Genomic DNA, 13,565 nt, shown 5'->3' with positions numbered 1-13,565 from the left:
ATTCCCAAATGAGTTGTTGAATCATGCATATACCGAGTACATTGTACATTGTACATCATTCTCCATGGCAGGTTGCCAGATGGGGAGAGGAAAGCTTTGGCTCACCGCGGCTAACCCCTTGGTCCCCTCCCCTCCCCCGATTATGCCGGCCCCATCTGACCGACAGAATGATATAACGTGAGATCATCCCTAGAAAAAAAAAACCACAGCAATCAGCAGACCCGCGATCTGCATAATGAATTGTTCGAATGATGTAAGCCAGGCGGGATTGAACTTCTTGCTGTTTTACAGGATGAACGATCCGCAAAAGTTCGGTAGTTGGGGTAGTCGGTGTATGTACTGTTCAGTGCTCCGTAAAGTCTCAGAATTGATTATGATGCTGACCCGGGCCTCGGGGACTCCTTTCCTTTCTCGTCTCTACCGTATCCTATGTGGCCTCTTCAGAATCCTTGTGCCATTAGCCTGTTATGTACTTAATTTTTGCTGGAAAAAAAATTTCTTGAGTAAAAAAGAGAAAGGCGTGTGTCGATTACTCGGCAGATTCCGTAACTCAGGAATTCTCTCCTTTTCTTTTCTTTTTCTTTTGGGTCTTTTTTTTAAAAAAAAAAAATTAGTGCTATTACTCCATAGTTCCAATCCCTTCCTGTTGTTCCCCACTAAGACAGCAGACAACGACGACGACGACGGCGGCGGCGGCGGCATTACTTCCCGATTCTTTGATCCCTAGCCCTGAGGGTAGTTACTGTGTAGTTAGTTCTACCAATTTCTTCTTTCGGAGACTTTCACACAGAGATCCTCAGACTCAGACCAACTTCCATAAAAGCAACAGCCATAATATCAAGTCAATTGGAGGGGAGGAATCCGCCCCCGAGAAGTCACCGAGGTTGCTATCCTCATACAACAATGCGCAGGTACATACATGCCACTCCTAATCCACACCGTCGATGAAACAAAGTTGATGATGATGATGATGATGCAAGATTCATGCCTAGTGGTTTCCTAGAATTTCTTGATGATGAATTGATTTGACTTGGTTTGATTGAGACTAGTCTGTCTTTATACAAGGCGAGCACGAACCACCTCCCCCCTCCCCCCCTCCCCCTTCCGCCTCCCTTCCGCCTCCCTCCCTCCCCTAAAAGCCACGTTTTTTGTTGTTTCCCCTAGACTGCTGTGAGTACTAGTGCTAGTGATCTCGGAGTTGATATCAATTTGGGACGAGGGGGATTCATTTGAGGTTGGTGGGTGGGTGGGTGACAGTCGGGCTCCGGCTTCAGGGGACTTGTTGTAGACCACAGAGTATATCCACCTATATTGGGGCTCTATGCTAGGCTACTAGGGAGTAGTTAGTGGGCTATATCGTACAGTGGGCGGTAGTCCGGTTCTATGTTGTGTGTTGTTGTTGTGACAATGTGCATGCACTGCACTGCGGTGGTTTTTGGTAGACTGTGGGTTTTGTTGATGGGTTGGCTGTATCTTTTCTACTGTATGTCAACTTTCTGGGTATGTAGGAACTTCATATACCGGTTGAAGGGGGCAGAAGATATTGAGAGTACGTATGAGGTGCTCTACAACAGGCGCATAAGTGCTTAGTACTATGAGCATATCGGATCCGCGTTATCAAACAGCATGAATATCTACTTGAGTATTCCAAGCGAGCTGACTGGTCCCCAGGAGGTTGTGGGAGGATCGGAGATGGTGGGGACAAGAGGGAACAGAGGATTCTAATTTCTTTCTGGAAGGAGGAGGAAGGGGGGGGTTTCTGGTTTCTTTCGGGGGGTCGATTCTGATGACCCTGTACCCGTACATTAGTTGCTGTGCGGAACGGACTACGGGGAAGATTGGAGGATTTGGGAATGATAACCCCTGGGTGCTGGAGCAGGAGTTGACTTATGAGTACCCGAGTTTGTTTGTTTGTCTGTCCATGCTCATTTCATGATACGTAACTGTTGACGTTTGAGCTAGAGAGATGCTATAGATGGATAATGGTTGATGGTTATTATCTATAGGTCTTGTCATAGTGATGCCTTTCCTTGAGGGGACGGATTTACTTGCAAGATATCCGAGTCTATATCTTCATAACTTCAATATAGATGTATTTATAGATCGTGGAAATGTACTGTACATGAATACCTTAGTTCTGAGCCTTTCTTCATGGCCTTTCGAATGTGGTTGGGGGTTTATAACTCCGAACCTCCGAATGTTTACCACACTCCCATCTAGTATCTATGTTAATTGGACCAAGGATCTCTCAACATAAAGGTGCAATGAACTACAAATCAGGAACTCAAAAATGGTTTTACTTTTCTAATTTCTCTCTTTCTTGCCGCTTTTCCATCTTGCGGTTTGGGCTGAAAGCCACCATGCAGGTTTTCGGAAGGGGGGAGGGGAGGAAATCGGATTGGACCTGTTAGTCCGAGTGGATATGTGAAAAGTGGTTTAGTTTTAGTTTCGATATTTTTTTTCCCATATGAACCCCCGGTCTCTGGCAAATCAACGATCGAGGTAGGGAAATACTGGGCTCGGAACTGGGGACCATTTTTTTTGACACCGTGATTAATTGATTGATAGATTTGATCAAATGAGGGGTGGTGCCTGAGCTTGACTTTTTTTGTTGTTTTCCTTGTTGCTGCTGCTGCTGCCAAGTGGGCTAGCTAGTTGTTTTGGAGATGCACTTTGGATGGATTGACAGGAAACATAGATTGGCTCGATAGATGGACGGGCAAGGGGTGTGTGTGGGCAGTGAGAACGGTGAACGGGTTATGAACTGGGAAATGTTGCATATCTGCCAGGGAAAATATCCCCCAAGCTCCAGATGGGTGGGTGCTACTGCTGGGCGGTGGTTGGTACCTGGCTAGTATAGTAGTATCTACCACCAACTTCTTGACTAGTTTACCTGATTTCTGCTTGGTGAGTTGGTATGTGCTTACTGTACCTACCTGAGAACCAGTAACCAACCTAACACACGGTCAGGGCGTGGTAGCCTACCAGGCAATAATAATAGCCAAGAGGTGTATACGTACCACGACCTGACTCCATTTGGCATGCTAACGGTAGAGCAGGGGGTGGAAAATTCAAAATAAAGGAGGGGAGCAGCCGAGGTGGTGGATAGTGGTAGTGGGTAGCTTGATGGGGGGGGGTTCCAATCACTAGGTGATGGATACGGAGGGACGATTGATCCTTCTCTTCCACAGCCCAGTAGTATTAGTTGCCCCTCCTTCTGAACCGACGGCGATGACTGACAGCCTTTGATAGATGATGACTGTGGCTCCGAAATTGACCTTCTTTCTCCGCCTCGTGTATGTAAGTCTGAGGAGAACGGTGTGCCGTGTGAAAATCAAAATGAGGAGGCGGCAACAGTTATGCGCCGATCAGGATTATCGATAGGGAGAGCCCATCCAATATCAAGTGACATTTGATCATGGATTGCTGAGACCGTCAGCCAAAAGATGGCCCTATCTTAGTCATCGTCAAGGTTGAGTGAAAGAAAGGAAAGGCTTGCTCGCACTTGGCGGTAATAGCGGAGAATCGCAGTTCAGCCACTACCCGATCGCAGATCGGCGGTTCTGTTCTTTATCGTCACTCGCTCAGGGAGTGTAGGAAACGAGGGCAGCATCGTGGACAGGCACTTTAGCTTGCTTGTCATCACGGTCAGCGCGACCAGGGGGGGGGGGGGTATGTGGTTGTGAGGTTCGTTCGCTGTCGGGTGATTTCATCGCTGTTTCAACTGGCGATGGGACATGTGTATCCCGGTACTCGCCTGGTACTTACCATTTGACCTGAAGTGCTGTATGATATGCTGTCCTGTAACCACCTAAGCTATCTGTCTTGACTGTTCCTGAAGCATAGTGAAAGGATCCGGTGGATAATGTGAAGTTATCAAATGCCTCACGCTGAAGCAAGGCAGGTAGCTACTCTCCTGCACTGCACTCTGTTTCTTGCAAAGGAACAGGTGCACCGTGGACAAACCATCATTTTCACTATCACAATAACAATCAACATCATCATCATCATCATCATCGGAGAAGGGTGGAATGGACTGGTGGAGCAAGAAGTAGTCACGCGGTCAGTCAGTTGTGTGTACCCTTACTTAGTACATCACGGGAACGCTGGTATGGTATGGTAAACTCGACCGGAAGACCCCTCTGGGATCCTTCCTTCCTTCCTTTTCTCTCATCTCGGGATTTCCTCGCTTGTCTCGGTTTCATGTATTCCCTTTAGGTAAACGAGGCTGAACAATAAGTTATGGAGAATGACAATTGATTGACTTGGTGACCTTTCTTCACATTTGAGACAGCAGCAGGTAGCAGCATAGAAGCAGCAGCAAGCGAAGGAATTCGGATTCCATGCCTGCCGATCGTCAAATAAGCATTGTGTCTCTCCTTTGGGTCCTTTAGAGACAAAGAGCGACAGTAAGACAGCCCCATCGACATTCCCCATCGCCTGATGGCGAGAAGTGGAGGAGGAAGAGGTGGTACTGTACGGAGTACTGTATGTATGTACTGTACCTCCAGTTATACGTACTACATGACTGACTTACTACAGCTATTCCTCTTCATTGTCCAAGTCGCATACCCAACCAAGTTAATCCACTATGCTATCCACTATACGCACACGCGCGCGGAGCATCGGACGACAGGTATAGTGTGGCTAAGTAGTAGTTCATGAGAGATGATAGGGAATTGATTGTAAGCGCAGTTGACTTGATAGTCCCATGATCTTTTTCCGGCTCTTTGAATCTCTCATAGTCATATTCTCGCTTCCTTCAGGGGATGAGAGAGTGTTCCATAGTTAAGAGTAAGATGTGTGAGCGAGGGAGAGAGACGAGCGCGCGCGCAACTGCATGCAATGATGCGGGGGTTAAGGAACATCTGCCACTGGCTGGCGGCGGGTTGCTGGTCTGCTGTGTTCAATTTCAACCTCATTTGATTGACCCGGGTTTACTACTACTAGTAGTAGTACTGCCAATTGCCCTTAACGAGGATCAAAATGCCAAGATCTCCTAGTCATTTGTTCCTTGGACCTTTCCTGACTTCTGCAATTTGGAATCCCTGCGAGCTTTCTCTAGTGTTATTATCGTTGTTATCCCTCTGCGGGACCCCAGTCCGGCCAGGAGTCAAGGTCGAACTCGTGTAAGTGAGAGCAGAAAAACCGGATAGACAAGACTATTGTATCGAACCAGGAGGAAGACGCGTTGCTCTTCCTTCGAAAAGAGTGGACGGTGTGTATATCTAGTGTACCAGAAGACCAACCAAAGAAAATTCACCAACCCCATGAAATAATAACAACATTTAACGAGAAAAAGTCAAAAGAAAAACAAAGGTGCACTAAAGTAGCCGCCGGGGAACGTTCCGGGCATCGTCCGTTGAGTTGGGGCTCATGTATGTCTGTATGTGTAACTAAACCATTTAACTTGCTGTGGCGCCTTGCTGGAAATTTGCCACGATAGTACTAGCGGTCGAAAGGGCTGAGAGACGCGATCTGCTACATAGTTAGTACTCTGTTGGTGCTGAAGGATTTAAGTATTGATACTAGATTATAATCATAAAATCAATTTCCCCCTCCTCCTCCTAAAACCCCCCTCCCTCCCCTCCCCTCCCTAGTCCCTACTACTCATAATATGACTCCGCCCAGTGACGTTGATCGGTTTCAGTCCTCCACCAGATAGATAGATAGATAGGAAGCATACTTATGTATGAGTTAGGTACGGAGTAGATGGAATGGAGTCGGTCGGAGATATTTGACAGCCTCAGCTGAAGTAAAATCCTTTGTTTCTGGGTTTCCCCCTCTCCCTCGCGTACTTTGGCCCAGTCCTTCCTGAATCGGAGCCAGTAGGAATGAAAAGAAAGAAAAACAAAAGTACCATTTGGTCTGACCGAAAGAACTGTTCAATTTGTGATTTAGAGAGGGCGCAAAAAAAAAGGTCGTGACAAGAGACAGGTCCAATAAGAAGACTTCCCATGACGTGCTCATCCGTCATCACTTCACTGGGCGGCGATACTTCTTAGTTATTCATTCTGGGTTTCTCCCGAGCATTGAACCACGGTGGCCGACGGTCAGCGCCGCAAGGGCCAAAAGGGGACCCAAGGGTAAGAAAGAGGTGATTGGAAAAGACAGGCACGCAACAAAAGGGAGTTTGTTCAGTGTTGAATTTTCTCTGAGATGTTTCCCATGGTCGGGCGTGGAGTGGCTATCGGTGTTAGAATCGCACTAATCCCACTTATATGGGTCATGTACTGTGCAACCACCGCAAAAAGCTCTTTCATCCAGTCTACTGTATCTACCCATGTGCACAGCACAGACAAGGGAAATCGACTTCGTGATGATCGTTGTTGGAATCCTTGTTTCAAACAACATCCACCCTATAAATCAAGAGCAGCAGTAGATGTGCTGTGTCTCCCTATCTATCGATCCTATCCACTGCATATGTACTAACCTCACTATCTTACCCCATACATCTCAGGGGGGGGATCACAATTCACAACTAATTAGGGGACCAATTTCGTCACTTTAGCAACGCTGTGATTCGATCCCCCCGAAGAGACACATGTTCCCGGGTGGTTCTTGGATCGGCGGCTTGCACATCCTTGCCCAATTTTCAACGCTGCCTCCTCACTCGTTGGCTGTTCCCGGCCATGATCCGTCAGAAGATGTCGAACCCGCGGGAATGGATCGTCCTGCCCCAGCCGTTGATGCTGCTGGTGGAGTTTAAGCTAGAGGGAGTAAACTCCGCCGCCAATCGATCACTGGCAGTTTGAGATTTCTCTGCACATCAAGGGTGGGTGGATGTGTGTGTGTATGTGTGTGTGTGTCTTTCGCTCTGTGTGTATAGTATCGTGTACTGTGTAGGTTACCTATTTGTAGTATTGTATTGAGGACTCCGTGCGAATCTGAGACTTGACCAGCTGGTGGAATCGCGGTTTCCGACCCAACCGGACACCCTACTAGGAGGACAATGGATTGTTGCACCGTCGAAGGGCGTGCAGTTTGATTGCCATCGCTAGCTCCGTCGTCGTAGAAGCAGAAATAGTAACAGCTTCATGCCTGAAATCAGCCATGGACTGATTGATATTGGCGGGTGATTTCCCACCCATCTACCCTTTTGCCTACATACAGTATCCCGGCGGCGTGGGGGGGGGCAGCCATAGGGCATGGGACTAGGGTACTTTTCTAGGTCCTATGGCCCTGAGGATCTCCATTTCTACCAGGTTGTGTCTCGCTGGGGATCAAACCAAGAAGCCACAATCTGATGGGCTCGATCGACATTGCATGACCTCCCCTGAAGGACTTCAGAAACGAAAAGACGTTTTGAACTAGGACCGACTGACTACCGTTGACTAACTTACAGACAGCTGTTGCCCCATAGAGGGAGATTAGCCATCTACGGTAGGCTCGCTCTGCCCTGCGTGGCTTAATGATCCGCCGCTCGCCGCCCGCCGCCGCCTCGGCAGTCGAGCAGGGGGAGGCGCGCGCGAGCGCGCCTGCTCTCACTCGCTGGGCATGAGGATTGCTATGACCCTGGCTACGTACTGTATGTATGCGCAGCATGATGGTCGTGGTTCATGGGTTTTTGTGTCGTCAATCATGCCGATTGTGATCAGTGAACCCGTGGCGACGGCACGACTGGAGCCGAAGGGGGCGGCGGCGGCTGTCCGTGAACGGGCACAACAAAGGTAGAAAAATCATCATGTCACGCTTCGACATCATTCATCGCCATCGATCATCATCGCCTACAGTGAAACCCATCCTCATGGTGCCCTTTCTCCGCCTTCCTCGGCACCGGCACACACACACACACACACACAGACAGTTTTTGAGTGTGGTGTGGCACTGGGCAAAGTGTGGGAAGCGGTGGGAAACAGATGAGGATCATCGCCATTCCTCCGATGGACCACAACTTTCTTCTCGTTGGGCGGGTTGGCTTTTTGCCCCCCTTTAGGGGGGATTTAGATTCGCTGCTAAGGAGAAAGAGTCGTCGAACCAAGGGGCTTGAAATCCTGGGCCTGAAAGTCACTAACCGAACTAGAGGCGACGAACGAACCCCTAAAGAGCCGTGGAAAACCTGTAAGTAGTGGTTCCCCCTCCTCTCTTCCGCCCGCCCACCAACCACAGGAAGGCAGGCCGAACGGAGCTCCTTCACCGAAACATTCAACAGTCAGTGCTCTGCTGCTTACTGCTTGCTGTTGTTGCTGCTGCTGCTGCTGTGTTGTGTTGTTGGGAGGAGGAGGAGGGGGGGAAATGGGAAAATCAAGAAAAAAAAGTAAAGAAAAGAAAAGAAAAGAAAATTAGAGAACAAAAGAAACGATTGAAGTTCACATCATCGTCATCACCATCATCATCTTGAATGATTAGCGCGTAGGAAGATTTTCTTTTCCTTGTCGATAGGGTACCTTACTTGACCAAACTGCCGGTTCAGCTGCTGCTTGCTCTGCATAATATTGTATATTATTTCCCATGCCATTTTTTGGGGGGATGATGTTTATCTAATATTTTCTGTCTCTTTTGGTCATATCTCAATCTCTTTTCTGAATATTCCCGTACCCAGGAATACGGCGAATATCATTCCAGTGGCGGCCACGAGTCTTCCCACCTTTAGTGCGCTGGCACTAGTCCCGAAAATGGACAAGTAGCATCCACCGGGGTACCACTCCGTACTCTGTTTGTACCTCCCATACCGAATTTGGCACTGTTTTCTGCCCAAAAGTACACCAAATATGTACTAGGTAGATGGATTATGTGACTTACTCACTTGCTCCATCGCATACGTAGGTAGTGTGGTCTCTACTGGGCTGTGTACACTGTACAGTACGTACTGTACTTGCTCTATCTTCAGCTTCTCTCTTTCTCTTTCTTGTTGTTTCTGTTTATTTTTCATGTCAGGGCGGTTTTCGCCTCTTTATTTATAAACCATATCCGAGGTTAGTTATATGGTACACTACACATAGTTTGATGACGAGGGAAATAGTATGCGCTTAGGGGAAGTGAGTAAGCGGCTTTGGTCATCGGAAGTATTCCTCTTGAGTAAAAGTGGACAAATATAGGTATCCCGCGTGTAGTGAGTGGTAGGTCATCGCAGGATTATCTCCTCTCACATCCTTTCCTCTCCCTCCCATCCCCCTCCCCCTCCCCCCCCCCCCCCCCTCCCTCCTTCTTTCCTTTCCCAATTGGTACAAATTTGGTAATATTAGTCTCCATATGGTTTATTACCGAGTCATTAACCGGCTTTTTTTTTTCTTTCTGGTATCATTCATTACCTAGTTACTGTACTTCCCTTACTAACTTAACTTGATTCTGGTGACTACGGCCGAATGAAATTATATGAGCAAAAGTATCTGTCCTTGGGTCAATTGATTATCACTTACCATTCTCTCTCATTACTACCGCCATTATTATTTCCCACTCACCTCGACACCCGCGCTCTGCCCGCCAAACATCCACTGGAACCATCATTATTATTGCGACGAACTCTTCCTACAGCGACTCTCGCAGCGGCTTCTTCCAGTGTCTCCAATTTTTTTAAGACTATTACTCCTCTTGCTCCTCCTCCTCCTCCTCCACTATTACTACCAACCAACACAGAGACAGAGCTCTTCTTGTTCTCTCTTTCTCCCCTTCCCTTTTCTCTTTCTTCTCTTCCCTCCCTCTCCCTCTCCCTCTCCCCTCTCTTCTTCTTTTCTCCTCTTTCCCCCCTCTTCCTTTTTCACTCGCACATCCATCCATTCTTCCTCCCTCCCCTTTTCGATCGAACGGCATTGCGACGGTGACAAACTTCCGTTCCTTAACGGCTTCAACCACACTACCACCAACCCGCTTCGACCATCAATTCTACCTCTCCACCCACTTCCACTGACCACTTTTAACCTCCCCCCCCGGTCCATGATTTTAGTCCGCCCGTTTTCGGACTGCCCAACGAACTTTCTCCCACTCAAGTTCGACGACTGCGAATAAATCTAATTCCCTAATTCAAATAGACCCTTCGCCCGAAAAAGGAACATTGGCAATAGCAATTATTCTCCAGGGACACATAACCTGCGTTGTTGAATTGCTTGCTATTGTTGATTCTTCTACTTCTTCTATCATTTCCTACCTACCTACCTACCTACCTACCTACCTACCTACCTACTTACCCAGCAACTGTATCGGCTATCTTTCTTAAGTTCGCTTAACCGATACGTCTGTCCTTTCGGTCACTCCCTTTTTTGACCCTCACTATTTTGGGAGGCCCTCCCCTTTTTTTTTACTCCCCCCCCCCCCTGCGCTTCAATCTTCCGGTTACAAATCAGTCGAAGTCTATACGATTCCAGTTAGGGTTCTTTTCTAATCGATCCCCTGAACTCGCCGCCTCTCCGACGTGGTGAATCCGGATCTCGTTACAGCTATTTGTCTGCTTTCGTTGTCCTGGATTGCTTTTTCCGGCTAAATCCTCGTCTGCCGGCCTGGGAAACACCCCCCGTTTGCTTCAACGACAGCTACCTCCAGCGAAACGCAGATCTTTCAAATCTGAGGTCATCGCTAGAGGTAGTCACGGCCTACTGTGAGAATAGAAGGAACTCGATTGTTGACCATATCCTGTTGTGGGATTTCTACCGAACCTTGAACGACCGAGAAACCTGGAAACCCGCCACAGCGACCGCCCGAGAGTTGCTCTGATTCCATCGCTCAAGCCACCCTCAACCACCGGAATTCTTAAATCCAACCACCGGCGCCACCGCCAGCACGCACAAACCATGGCGTCGACGTCAGACATGCACGGTTCCTCGCCTGTCCCAACCCTGCCGCATCCCCACGACAACGGTCGCTCGCATATGTCCTCACTTTCCTCATCCTCATCCATCTCTGACGTTGAAACCGAACGAAGAGGACGATCCGAACGCCCTCGCATGGCCAGTCGAAAACCGAGTGCGTCCATCCTTGTACCACGAGATCACCCCGAAATCGAGATTGAAGAAGAGGAATTCCCGCCCGACGACGCGCGCGCCATGAGTCCCCGCCGAAATTCCGCAGATCTGGAGCGACTGGGCAAGGAGGCCAGGCAAACATTACAGGAGTGAGTTTTGGGCACCATCCATCAATATACCCGTCACATAGCATGGGCGCCACTTCGACCACGCAGAAAGGGGGTCAAAAAAAAAGGAAGAAGCTAATGGAATCTCGCAATCTACGAACAGGCAAGCCAGAGCCCTTCAATCCTCACTCCAAGCGCTAGCAGAACGCATCGAAGCTGTGAAATCCGACCATGACAAACTGGAGAGCGAAAACAAGTTCCTTCAGGATTATATTGGTGGATTGACCCGCAACATGACCAAGACGGAAATGGGACGGACGAGCACCAAAGTCAGAAAGGCGCAGAAATAACCACAAGATCCCTGTTATCGACCCTGGCTGTTTGGGACGGGTAACGGTCGGGGCCTAGCAGCTGCTGCCACGAGACGGATGGCGAGCGCTCGTTCAAAGCCACGAAACTTCACACCTGCCATGCGATGACCCCCTTTTCTCCTTATTTCTCGCCATCCCCGCCGATGAATTCTTGGTCTTGGTCGAGCCACATTCCCGGCCGGTCCCTGCGTGCCTGGCATAGTCGAGAATGGTGGCTGTTGGCCCAAGCGCGTCCTCCGCAATCCGCCAGTCGATCAATTTTCACAAGAAGGCCGGCTCTTTGAACTTGGGATCTGGAATGACATCTGCGGCTTTGTCAGGTGGAACCTCGTGCTACCCACGGCGGTCGCCATATTCGACCGAAGGCTCGCGAAACATACGTCCTCGGATGACCCGTGTTGTTTACGAAATCGATATGACTTTGGGGGTGGCGATCACGTTGACAATCTCACGACTTCGGCCGACCTAATCTGCCGTGCCACCCAGCATGTCGCCGACCCACACGTCAATTCGCATTGCGCACGTCCCGAAGAACGATTGTGACATCATTGCATATTCTTCTTATCTGTTTCTACGGGAGCTTTTTCGTCGATCGACGCCTACGGTCTTGGCAATTATGCCAGCGCGTGATCCGTGATGGTAGCACCATTGTTTATGCTGCCTGTCAAAGCCGATGATAGCCAAACCCCGGATCTGTTTACCTTCTACTGTTCATACTTTTTTCTTTTTCTTTTCTCCCCTTTCTGTTTTCTCTTTCCATGCCTTCGTCTTATTCCTCTTCTTTTCCTACTTGTCTTATCATACCGGAGGCCTTGTGTATTGGCATAGCACGCGTGGCGTTGGGACTTTGACTGGGATTGATACTTAGACTCGCTTGTTTTTGTTGTTTGTTTCCATCATTTCATCTCTTTTTCGAATACGGAACCGCACTGGGCGCATTTGTTCTCATGGTCTGCAAAAAGGCGGGAAAGCATTTTCACGGAGCAGCCAATATCTTCATGTGGTTTTGCATCAACACAATCAACATCCACCAACCAACACTACCCTCGTCAAGTCACAAATCACCATCCATCGTGGGTCCACGCCATCCGACCTCACACCCTTCTCCTCCGCCTCCTCCACACATCCACCTCGAACAACCTTGCCACCGCTCTCAACGCCTTTCCCCCTTTATACTCGTGTACATTGGAATCGTCCCGGTCTGACGATTCGGAAATTGCGGCTTTTCTTTTTGTTTGATTGTTCTCATTTGGCACTGAAGACATTTGCTTACCATACCCAGAAGCGAGCGGTTGTTGATACATTTGAAATGAAAAAGAAATTTGATACATTGGTGTTTCGCGTAGCTGTAGGATTTGACTGTGGGGCTCGCTCATCGCGCTGAAAATACCATGATTGTGACCCAGTCAACCGCGAGTTGTCTGACACGGCGTGGATTAGTACATTTGTAGATCCGTTTGCTTATAGATCGGAAGTTGCTATAGGGATGAAACATCCACATAAGACATCCCGTCGTCAGTTTCTGATTACAGGAAACCCCAGTGGCATCACTCTGCATAAATCGATGACCCCACGTACATACATCAAGGACATCCTGTATCTGCGGAGTCACATCCTTTCACCTGTGCACTGGGGTCTTCTTATACTTTCCCCCGTACTTTTTTCTCCCCGACAGCCGATCAACCGACTGGAAAGTATGAGTATAGATAGGTATGAGTCACAACGACTGCCGGATGGACAAGCATTCGGTGACATCCACTCTTCCAGGTAGTGTGTAAGCGTGTTGCCTATTATCGTAATTGATGTAGTCAGGAGGATATTCTCACACTTTTGTCTTTGACCAGACCAGAGAGTGAGAGGAAACGTCCGTCATCCATCGGCAGTTCAAGTTAACATCCACTGACTATCCTTCTTAGTCCCACTACCGCACATACATAACACTACTAGTAACTTACTTACCATCCAAGCACAGCAAAGCAAAGTAGACAGCGGTACCAACAACACCTACCAATGCATTAGTTACAGCCGTTCACTTCTTTAGCAGCACACCTACAATAATCATCCATGCTCACTGCGTCCCGAGTCCCATCCCATCCCAACCCCACTCACTATCATCGATGTTCGGCCGTCAGCCTTTTCATACTAAAGAAATAGGGTCGGTAGTATGAGGACTACCATACTATCGCCCCCCA

The 13,565-nt window shown here is 48.6% G+C and overlaps 4 protein-coding genes across 4 annotated transcripts; 3 read left to right on the top strand and 1 right to left on the bottom strand.

The window, feature by feature from the left end:
• Positions 1-30: 30 nt before the first annotated feature.
• BO72DRAFT_283895 (uncharacterized protein) lies at positions 31-810 on the top strand. The gene has a single exon (XM_040940308.1). It carries the CDS (start codon positions 236-238, stop codon positions 725-727), a length of 492 nt encoding a protein of 163 aa, XP_040804576.1. The 5' UTR covers positions 31-235; the 3' UTR covers positions 728-810.
• A 3,853-nt stretch (positions 811-4,663) lies between these two features.
• On the top strand, positions 4,664-5,058 carry BO72DRAFT_283827 (uncharacterized protein). Its single transcript, XM_040940307.1, has one exon. The coding sequence runs from the start codon at positions 4,770-4,772 to the stop codon at positions 5,001-5,003; it is 234 nt and encodes a 77-aa protein (XP_040804575.1). The 5' UTR covers positions 4,664-4,769; the 3' UTR covers positions 5,004-5,058.
• Positions 5,059-9,185: 4,127 nt separating this feature from the next.
• Positions 9,186-10,251, bottom strand: BO72DRAFT_445140 (uncharacterized protein). Its single transcript, XM_040943971.1, has one exon. The coding sequence runs from the start codon at positions 9,873-9,875 to the stop codon at positions 9,561-9,563; it is 315 nt and encodes a 104-aa protein (XP_040804574.1). The 5' UTR covers positions 9,876-10,251; the 3' UTR covers positions 9,186-9,560.
• BO72DRAFT_283720 (short coiled-coil protein) lies at positions 10,244-11,467 on the top strand. The gene is made up of 2 exons (XM_040940306.1): positions 10,244-11,044; positions 11,166-11,467. Exons 1-2 carry the CDS (start codon positions 10,725-10,727, stop codon positions 11,350-11,352), a joined length of 507 nt encoding a protein of 168 aa, XP_040804573.1. The 5' UTR covers positions 10,244-10,724; the 3' UTR covers positions 11,353-11,467.
• The last annotated feature ends 2,098 nt before the right edge of the window (positions 11,468-13,565 follow it).

The sequence above is a fragment of the Aspergillus fijiensis genome (genome assembly GCF_003184825.1).
Source record: "Aspergillus fijiensis CBS 313.89 unplaced genomic scaffold BO72scaffold_8, whole genome shotgun sequence".
Lineage (NCBI taxonomy): Eukaryota > Fungi > Ascomycota > Eurotiomycetes > Eurotiales > Aspergillaceae > Aspergillus > Aspergillus fijiensis.
The sequence above is the reverse complement of the archived record's forward strand: the minus strand, read 5'-3'. Positions and strand labels throughout refer to the sequence as shown.

Coding starts and splice junctions, on each gene's coding strand:
- BO72DRAFT_283720 (XM_040940306.1), top strand. CDS start 10,725: ATGGCGTCGACGTCAGACATGCACGGTTCCTCGCCTGTCCCAACCCTG. Junction 11,045..11,165: donor GCCAGGCAAACATTACAGGA/GTGAGTTTTGGG, acceptor ATCTACGAACAG/GCAAGCCAGAGCCCTTCAAT.
- BO72DRAFT_445140 (XM_040943971.1), bottom strand. CDS start 9,875: ATGGACCGGGGGGGGAGGTTAAAAGTGGTCAGTGGAAGTGGGTGGAGA.
- BO72DRAFT_283895 (XM_040940308.1), top strand. CDS start 236: ATGAATTGTTCGAATGATGTAAGCCAGGCGGGATTGAACTTCTTGCTG.
- BO72DRAFT_283827 (XM_040940307.1), top strand. CDS start 4,770: ATGAGAGAGTGTTCCATAGTTAAGAGTAAGATGTGTGAGCGAGGGAGA.